The sequence below is a fragment of the Nicotiana tomentosiformis genome, chromosome 4 (assembly GCF_000390325.3).
Source record: "Nicotiana tomentosiformis chromosome 4, ASM39032v3, whole genome shotgun sequence".
Taxonomy (NCBI): Eukaryota; Viridiplantae; Streptophyta; class Magnoliopsida; order Solanales; family Solanaceae; genus Nicotiana; species Nicotiana tomentosiformis.
The window spans coordinates 82,448,819-82,459,169 of NC_090815.1; the positions used below are offsets into that span (position 1 = coordinate 82,448,819).

A 10,351-nucleotide genomic window follows, 5' to 3' on the forward strand; every position below is an offset into this window, starting at 1 on the left:
TCGCTAATGTATATTATTATTATCCAATTTACCAGGCATATTGACCCACGAAAGGATCTCACCCTTTAATAAATCAAAATAATAATAATATACACAACTAATAATAATTATATCAAGATTAAGAGTATAAGTACATTTAATGACTAGAGAGTTTATTTTATTAAGTCAGTATAAAATACTTATCTCTACTTGGTCCGTTCATTATATACAAAACATACTAGCACAAGAAGTTGGAATTAAACCATTCCCATAATCAAGATAAATTATATTTAATCTTGTACTACAATCATCCATGATGGTTTGTCCAATTTCATCATTAGAGTGTGAACTCAAACTTTATACTTATAAGAACCGATGATTTAATCTCCTGTGTATAAGCTAAACTCTATACACTAAATCATCTACTATATAAGCAAATGACACAGAATAATATATGACATATTTAAAACTTTATTAAAACTGAACAAATAATTATTTCATAATAAATACCATATCTAAGCCAAACTCATGATTAATAGTATATATCCCAACATTTACTTTTGATGATAGGCTATAATTGCGTATTTTAGTCACTTATTGCACTCTAATTCATTACACTTTAATTGTGTTCGAACTGTAATTGTTAGTGTTTTGCACTAATTGTGCATTTATGCCCTGTAGGAATGATTCTGAGCTATATAGATGTTATGGAGCTAATTCGAGTTATTTGGAGCTTTGAAGTCTGAGTAAAAGCCCAAGTGATTAAGCCGGCATCCTGTTCGGGGGTCGAGAATCAATTTTGGACGTCAAAATTCAAGGAAAAAGTAACTGTTGAAGAAATGCACTAGTGCGAGGCACATTGCGACGCATGAAAAGCAATAAGTTTGCAACTTTTCCTATTTTGGCTAGGAAAGGGAGATTTCGTCTAGGCCCAACCCTACTTGGTATAAATACATGTAAAATGTTATTTTGAGGGACTTTTGACATACTTAGACCTGGGGAGAGCACAGAGCTGCTGTGGAGGCCGGAATTCATCAGATTCTATCTTTCTTCCATCAAACTTGGTAATCTTTACTTTTTATTGATAATTTATTATTTTACTACCATGTCTATATGGATCTAAACTTCACGTTCTAGGGTTGTGGTTGTCATGAATATTGAAGTTTATTAATTATATTATCGTTAATTCGAGTTATCATCTTTGATTGTTTCTCTAATTATGTGCATAATTGCTTAATTATTTGGCCAACAGTTGAGTTCTATTTACTATATATACTATACTTGGGAAAGCCGTATTTAGATTAGAGTAGAATTAGAGAGAGCTTATTCTGAACCCGTGGCTCGGGGAAAGATTTTGCGGTTAGGATAAGAATATTCCTAACAGTCTTGCTTAGTTGTATACCGTATTATTGTAACACCCCGAAAAATTTTAAAGTACTTAAGTGTAAAGCCCGATAAAGTTTGCAAAAGAAATAATATTTCATGGTGCCGGAATAGGCTTACGTGTTTGAGGATTGCGGCTCGGACTTTTTGGTTGAACAATGCACCGGAAAGTAAAAGAAAATTTTCGGCGGAAAAGTACATTTTTGCGGTCCATTATGCGACCGCAGAACCACTATGCGGACCGCATAATGGCCGCAGAGTGAGGCAGTTAATTGGGTCAGTTGGAAGCAACTATGCGGTCGACTATGCGACCGCATAACTGTTATGCGGTGCATTATGCGACAACATAATAATTATGTGGACCGCATAGTGACCGCATACACATGCAGTTCTTTTGGCTATTTTGTAACTAAATATGCGACCGATATGCGGTTCGCATATCGGTTATGCGATCGTATATGCGATCGCATACCTTGTTCCGGAGCTCTATTTTTAGGTTTTTAAAACCCGACCCTATTTCATTAAATACACTATTTGGGCCATTTTTGAGACATAATATGATATTTTAGAGTGAGAGAGAGTGCCCTAGAGTGAGAAGGTGTTCTTCCATAATTTTTCTTCAATTCTTGCTCAAGTTTTGGAAGATTGAGAAGGGAAGCTTACTAGGTCTTTATCCTAGAGATAAGATTCTACACCCTAAACCCTAATTTCAAAATTTTCTAAAAATTGGTAACTAGCAAGATAAATTTCTGGGCATGAGAGTTGTTTATTTTATATGCATGTGTTATCAAAGGGTGTAGGAAGATTGTTGAGCTAGAAATGGTAAAGATTGGGTTGTGGGATGATGAAGTCCATCATAAAAAGGACATTGAAACCTTATGCACACCTAGTGTTTGATAAAATGCTCAAGTGAGCTAGAACCATGATCATCTTCCTAATTTTGATTCAATTTGTTATATTTCTAAAATAGATTGAAGTTGCTAAGAATTCCAAAACGTTTTAGAGTATAAGAAAGCTCAAGTGAGGTATGTTGGCTAAACTCTTCTCTTAGAATTGAATCCCACGATATTCATATAAATTATGTAAGTTCTGAGTGATTCATTATGAAATTGGCTATTCCGAGTAAGATTGGGTTAAACGATATATGTTCAACAAGCATCACAAATGCTCTATTCATGTTATGTTACCAATTGAGGATGTGTTAAAATATGGGTTGTGCATTAATAATGTTTCGACTTTAAGTCAAGTTCAAATGAAGGCTATTATGCAAAATTTTGTGAAATATCTCTATGTGTATTAGACTCTAAATTGCTCACATGTGTACTACACACTTTGATTTGAATTGTGTTTATTGTTGATGATGAGGATGATATTTGAAATTGATAATGTGAGCGTGAAATATTGAATATAGCCAACGTGCCAAGAATGATCTTATAATTATGGCCACTAGTGCCAATGAAATGAAAAGATGTGAAAGTATTATGAAATGCGACGATTGATATAAAAAGGTTGATGTCTCAAATAAGACGGCCTAGCCGATCGGGTCGTGATCGGACACCATGCCGCACACATGGTGGTGATTGTGCTAGAAATTGTAATTGAAATGGTAATTGTGGTTGATGTCCTTAATGGATAGCCTAGCCGATCGGATCGTGATCGGACTCCGTGTTAAAGACGGTGGTATTGATATTGAAAGAAATTATGGTTGATGCCTCTAATGAGATGACCTAGCCGATCGGGTCATGATCGGACTCCGTGCTGAGAGTACGGTGGTACTGGTTTTTTGAATAATGGTATTGTGGACTATGGTATATCGATACTAAAAATCTCCCAATGTGAGATATGGAAATTAATTTGAACATTGCCTTGATCCTAAATTGAGGTTTGATGTTGATTAAGTCTTTCATTGATATTATGATAATCGTATTTGTATTTTTTGTCATTCTATTGAGAGGGTGTTTAGTTATACATACTAGTGCTATTCCACGGTACTAACGTCCCTTTTGCCGAGGGCACTGCATTTTTAAATGGATGCAGGTGGTTCCACAATAGGAGATATTGAGCAGTGATAGCAGTACACTTTCTTCCCAACTGACTTGGTGAGCCCCACTTCATTCTAGGGTCATAAATCTTTTGCACTTTGTGTATTCTATTTGAGGTATAGCCAGGGCCTTGTTGCCGGCATTATCATTGTACTCTTTTTTATCTATAGAGGCTCCGTAGACATAGTGTGGGTTATGTATTGGTGCTGGAGAAAGACAAACTATGTTATGTTGTGGATGTATTACTTGTCCATTTGAGACTTTAAAAATGATGAAACTATTGGAAATGAATTGGTATTGTAGACATGAACACATTTTCGTCTAATTAATGATAATATGTATTTTCTCTATTCATGGATGAGTTTGGGTAGAATAAAATCTAACAGGCTTGCTCGGTCGGGTTCACTCGGTTGAGCACCGGTCGCGCTCCTCGATTTTGGGGTATGATAAACTTGGTATCAGAGCCTAAGGTTTTAAAGTGTCCTAGGATGTCTCAGAGCCATGTCTAGTAGAGTCCTTATTATCGGTGTGTTGTCGACCACATCTATAATTAGGATGCTACATGGGCATTTAGGAATAATACCCTTCTTTCATGTTCTTGATCATGCGATAAAGCTTGTTGTAAGATTGTTCCTCCTTTAACTCCTGAGTTGCTCTAATTTTCAGTACATGGCGCCTAAGAAGAAGGCAAGAACTGGCTAAAGAGCCAATATCACCCCAGGTGTGACAACTGGTCATATAATTGATGATGCGGGTGAGTACCCGAGGAGTGAGAATATTCCTCCAGTTACTACACTGCCTGACTCTACTACAACTGATCAGACCGCACATGTCCCTACACCTACTGAAGGTGCAACAGTCCCTCCAACTGATATACCAGTTCTAGCTTCCGATTCTGGTGTTTCTGACATTGATCTTAGGGGAGCCATACAGATGTTGGCTCAAATAGTGGCTTCCCAGACCTAGAGGTCAAATGTTGCACCCACTTCTTCCAGTCAGCCAGGGGATTTTACTGGTTCCAGGGTGAACAGGTTTCTCTAGTTGGATCCTCCAGTGTTCAAGTGTACTAGCCTAGAGGAAGATCCCCATGATTTCATTGATGAGATGCACAAGACTCTCAGAGTTATGCGTGCTACTGAAACAGAGGCAGTGGAATTGGCCTCCTACTGCCTGAAAGAGGTGGCATATTCTTGGTTTGAACTATGGGAGGATTCCCGTGAAGAAGGGAGCTCTCCGGCGAGGTGGAGTGAGTTTGCCAATGCCTTCATTGATTATTTCTTACCTGCCGAGAATAAGGTAGCCCGTGCTGCTGAGTTTGAGAACCTGAGGCAAGGTAGCCTGAGTGTGTGGGATTACCATATGAGATTCGCGTACCTGTCTAAATATGCTATTTACATGCTGCCCCACTATGGAGGCTAGAGTTCACCGATTTATGCAGGGCCTTAGTCCCTTGGTAATTAATGAGGCCGAAATAGCAGCCTTGAATTCTGATATGAACTATGGAAGGATGGTGGCATTCACTCAAGCCACAGAGACCCGCAAATTAAGGAACAAAATGGAGCGAGAAGGTAATAATAAGGCCCGGTTTACAAGCAACTTTGGTGGTTCTTCAGGTGGTGGCAAGTCAACATTCAGAGGAGGGTCGTCAGGGCTATCACAGTCCTTTACTCAGTCTTCGGCTAGTGCATCGCCATCAGGGCCAAGTCAGCAGCATCAGTGGAGCCGTTTCAGGCCCAGTCAGGGCAACAGGGGATCCAATCAGCAGGGTCGTCATGGTGGTAGATTCCACCAGCAGAGGAAGCCCCCATGCCCTAGGTGTGGAAAGATGCACCTAGGAATATGCTACATGGACTTACCCATATGCTACAGATGCGGATTGAGGGGTCACATTCAGAGGGATTGTCGTTCGTCCCGCTAGGGTGCGGGCAGGGGCATGGCACAGCCAGCCAGTTCTGCACCTACTACATCCGCAGCACCTCCTCCAGCTCGAGGCACTCTAACACCCGCAGGGCGTGGTGAAGCTAGGGGTAGATCACAGAATTCGGGAGGATCCGACCGTTTCTATGCTATGACAGGTCGCCAGAATTCAGAGGCTTCTCCAGATGTTGTTACAGGTATATTGACTGTCCAATCTCATGATGTATATGCTCTTATTGATCCCGGTTCCACTTTGTCATATGTCACACCTTATGTTGCTATGGAATTTGGGATAGAACCATAACAACTTTATGAGCCGTTCTCTGTATCTACTCCGGTTAGTGAGTCTATTTTAGCCACGCGAGTTTATAGGGATTGTGTTGTTACGTTGCGTGGTCGGGACACCGTGGCCGATTTTATTGAATTGAGAATGGTCGATTTTTATGTGATAATGGGGATGGATTGGCTTTATTCTTATTTTGCCAAGCTTGATTGCCGAACCAGAACTGTTAGGTTCGAATTTCCAAATGAGCCAGTTATTGATTGGAAGGGTGATGATGTAGTGCCGAAGGGTAGGTTTATTTCTTACCTAAAGGCCATGAAAATGATCAACAAGGGATGTATTTACCATTTGGTCCAGGTTACGGATACCGATGCTGAGGCACCTACACTTGAGTCTGTGCCTGTTGTGAATGAATTTCCTGGAGTCTTTCCGGATGAACTCCCAGGGATCCCACCAGACAGAGAGATTGATTTTGGGATTGATGTAATGCCAGACACGCATCCTATATCTATTCCACCCTACAGAATGGCACCGACAAAATTGAAAGAGCTAAAGGAACAATTGAGAGATTTGTTAGAAAAAGGTTTTATGCGGCCAAGTGTGTCGCCTTGGGGCGCACCGGTCCTTTTTGTGAGAAAGAAAGATGGGTCACTGAGAATATGTATTGACTATTGATAGCTTAATAAGGTAACAATAAAAAATAAGTACCCACTGCCAAGGATAGATGACTTGTTTGATCAATTGCAAGGTGCCAAGTACTTCTCCAAAATCGATTTACGATCCGGGTATCACCAATTGAAGATCAGGGAGCGGGATATTCCGAAAATAGCTTTTAGAACCCGATATGGGCATTTTGAGTTTTTAGTAATGTCTTTTGGGTTAACAAATGCTCCAGCAGCCTTCATGGATCTTATGAATCGCATTTTTAAGCCATACCTCGACTCCTTTATGATAGTGTTCATTGACGATATTCTTGTATATTCATGAAGTCAGGAGGACCGTGCTGACCATCTCAGGGTAGTTCTGCAAACCCTACATCAGCACCCTCCTTTATGATAGTGTTCATTGACGATATTCTTGTATATTCATGAAGTCAGGAGGACCGTGCTGACCATCTCAGGGTAGTTCTGCAAACCCTACATCAGCACCAGTTATGTGCAAAGTTTTCAAAGTGTGAATTTTGGCTTGAATCAGTCATATTCTTGGGTCATGTAGTTTCTAGTGAGGGAATTAAGGTTGATCCTCAGAAAATTTTAGCTGTGAAGAATTGGCCGAGGCCTACAACTCCAACAGAGATTCGCAGTTTCTTAGGCTTAGCTGGATATTACAGAAAGTTTGTGGAGGGGTTTTCTACTCTTGCCTCTTCATTGACTAAATTAACGCAGAAGGCAATTAAGTTCCAATGGTCAGATGCTTGTGAAAAGAGTTTCCAGGAATTGAAAGCAAGATTGACTACGGCACCGGTGTTGACTCTACCAGATGGTATAGATGGATTTATGGTATATTGTGATGTTTCAAGAATCGGGCTTGGATGTGTATTAATGCAACATAGGAAGGTGATAGCTTATGCTTCTAGGCAACTAAAGAATCATGAAAAGAACTATCCAACACATGATTTAGAACTTGCGGCGGTGGTATTTGCATTGAAAATTTGGAGTCATTATTTATATGGGGTCCATGTGGATATATTCACGACCATAAGAGACTTCAATATATTTTCAAATAGAAGGAATTGAATCTGAGGCAGAGAAGATGGCTTGAATTACTCAAGGATTATGACATTGATATTTTATACCATCCGGGGAAGGCTAATGTTGTGGCGGATGCTCTTAGCCGGAAATCTATGGGTAGTTTGGCTCACTTGGAGGCGTATCAGAGGCCATTAGACAAGGAAGTTCACCGATTGGCTAGTTTAGGAGTTTGTCTTGCGGACTCTAGTGAAGGAGGGGTAATTGTGCAAAATAGGGCTGAATCATCGCTTGTTGTGAAAGTCAAAGAGAAGCAATACAACAATCCATTGTTGGTGCAGTTGAAAGAGGGTATTCATAAGCATAAGACCATGGCCTTTTCTCTTGGAATGGATGATGGTACACTAAGGTACCAAGGGCGACTCTCTGTTCCAAATGTGGATGGTCTCCGGGAAAGAATTATGACTGAAGCTCACACTGCTAGGTATTCCTTGCACCCAGGTTCTACGAAAATGTATCATGATCTTAAGGAAGTCTATTGGTGGAATGATATGAAGAGAAATGTGGCGGATTTTGTGGCAAGATGTCCGAATTGTCAGCAAGGGAAGGCCGAACATCAAAGGCCTGGTGAGTTGGCACAAAACATAGAAATTCCAATGTGAAAGTGGGAAATGATTAGTATGGACTTTGTGGTAGGATTACCGCGCACTTTGCGCAAGTTTGACTCAATTTGGGTGATTGTGGATCGAGTCACGAAGTCATCACACTTTTTGTCGGTTAAGTCTACCGACACAGCGGAACAGTAAGCTCAACTATATATAAAAAAAATAGTCAGGTTGCATGGCACCCCAGTTTCCATCATTTCTGATCGGGGGGGGGGGGGAATTCACTGCTAATTTTTGAAAGAAATTTCAGCAAGGTTTGGGTACTCAGGTGAATCTTAGTATAGCCTTTCACCCACAGACTGACGGGCAGGCAGAGCGGACTATTCAGACGCTTGAGGATATGTTGCGTGCTTGAGTTCTAGACTTCAAAGGTAGTTGGGATGATCATTTACCACTCATAGAATTTTCCTACAATAATAGCTATCACACTAGCATTCAAATGGCACCGTTCGAGGCTTTATATAGTAGGAGATATAGATCTCCCATTGGGTAGTTCGAAATTGGGGAAGCATAGTTGATATGGCCAGACCTTGTGCATCAGGCCATGGAAAAAGTTAAAATCATTAAGGAGCGGTTGAAGACTGCTCAGAGTCGTCATAAATCTTATTCGGATGTTCGTCATAGGGATTTGGAGTTCAAAGAAGATGATTGGGTATTCTTGAAAGTTTCCCCCATGAAAGGGGTAATGCGATTTGGTAAGAAAGGGAAATTGAGTCCGAGGTATGTCGGACCGTACAAAATTATTCAGAGGATCGGTGAGGTGGTGTACAAGGTTGAGCTACCACCTGAGATGTCATTAGTACACCCGGTGTTTCATGTGTCTATGTTGAAGAAAGTAGTTGGAGATCCGACACTCATTGTTCCGGTTGAGACTATTGAGGTAAATGAGAAATTGACTTACGAAGAGATTCGAGTTTCTATTATTGATCGGCAAGTCCAAAATTGAGAAATAAAGAAATTGCCTCCGTGAAAGTGTTATGGCGAAACCAACAGGTTGAAGAGGCTACTTGGGAGGCCGAGGAAGAAATGAAGAAAAAGTATCCTTATTTGTTTGAATGATCATGTATTTAAAATTGTGATCTAGAAAAAAAAATTATAAAACTTACTTTTTATGAATTTTATATCATGTAAACAATTGGCATTAAGAGTGTTTCTTTCTGGATATATATTGCTTATGAGACCACATTTGGTGTTGCTTTGTATTATGTTATGTCGTTGGAATACGTATATGTTGTTAGGATGTGTTTCTGGGGCTCTCTGACAGGTGGATAGGCCTAGTTACAAGGTAAACTCTGGCGAAATATTTGGAGATTTTGGGAGTTAGTCAAATTTGGGACTGCTCGAATATGGTATGAAACAAACTGAGTTGCATAAGATGCTAATGACGGATTTTTATCCTCATTCGAGGACGAATGATCCTAAGCGGGGGATAATGTAACACCCCAAAATTTTTTGAAGTACTTAAGTGTAAAGCCCGGTAAAGTTTGCAAAGGAAATAATGTTTCATGGTGCCGAAATAGGCTTACGTGTTTGAGGATTGTAGAAGGCTCGGACTTTTTGGGTTGAACAATGCACCGGAAAGTAAAGAAAAATTTTCGGCGAAAAAGTGCATTTCTGCGGTCCATTATGCGACCGCAGAACCACTATGCGTACCGCATAATGGCCGCAGAGTGAGGCAGTTGATTGGTTCAGTTGGAAGCAACTATGCGACCGTATAACTATTATACGGTGCATTATGCGACCGCATAGTGACCGCATACACAGGCAGTTCTTTTGGCTATTTTGTAACCAAATATGCGATCGCATACCTTGTTCCGGAGCTCCATTTTTGGATTTTTAAAACCCGCCCCTATTTCGTTAAATACACCTTTTGGGTCATTTTTGAAACATAATCTGATATTTTAGAGTGAGAGAGAGTGCCCTAGAGTGAGAAGGTGTTCTTCCATAATTTTTCTTCAATTCTTGCTCAAGTTTTGGAAGATTAAGAAGGGAAGCTTACTAGGTCTTCATCTTAGAGGTAAGATTCTACACCCCAAATCCTAATTTCAAAATTTTCTGAAAATTAGTAACTAGCAAGATAAATTTTTGGGCATGAGAGTTGTTTATTTTACATGCATGTGTTATCAAAGGGTGTATGAATATTGTTGAGCTAAAAATGGTAAAGATTGGGTTGTGGGATGATGAAGTCCTTCATAAAAAGGACATTGAAACCTTATGCACACCTAGTGTTTGATAAAATGCTCAAGTGAGCTAGAACCATGATCATCTTCCTAATTTTGATTCAATTTGTTATATTTCTAAAATAGATTGAAGTTGCTAAGAATTTCGGAACGTTTTAGAGTGTAAGAAAGCTCAAGTGAGGTATGTTGGCTAAACTCTTCTCTTAGAATTGAA

The 10,351-nt window shown here is 39.9% G+C and overlaps 1 protein-coding gene across 1 annotated transcript; it reads left to right on the top strand.

Moving 5' to 3' along the window:
* Positions 1-7,447: 7,447 nt before the first annotated feature.
* On the top strand, positions 7,448-7,954 carry LOC138910039 (uncharacterized). The gene is made up of 2 exons (XM_070201257.1): positions 7,448-7,552; positions 7,634-7,954. Exons 1-2 carry the CDS (start codon positions 7,448-7,450, stop codon positions 7,952-7,954), a joined length of 426 nt encoding a protein of 141 aa, XP_070057358.1.
* The last annotated feature ends 2,397 nt before the right edge of the window (positions 7,955-10,351 follow it).

What these genes read in the sequence shown, in the direction of transcription:
- LOC138910039 (XM_070201257.1), top strand. Translation starts at nt 7,448, where the DNA reads ATGGGTAGTTTGGCTCACTTGGAGGCGTATCAGAGGCCATTAGACAAG. An exon ending in CGGACTCTAGTGAAGGAGGG is followed by an intron (nt 7,553 to 7,633) that starts GTAATTGTGCAA and finishes TTGTTGGTGCAG; the next exon opens with TTGAAAGAGGGTATTCATAA.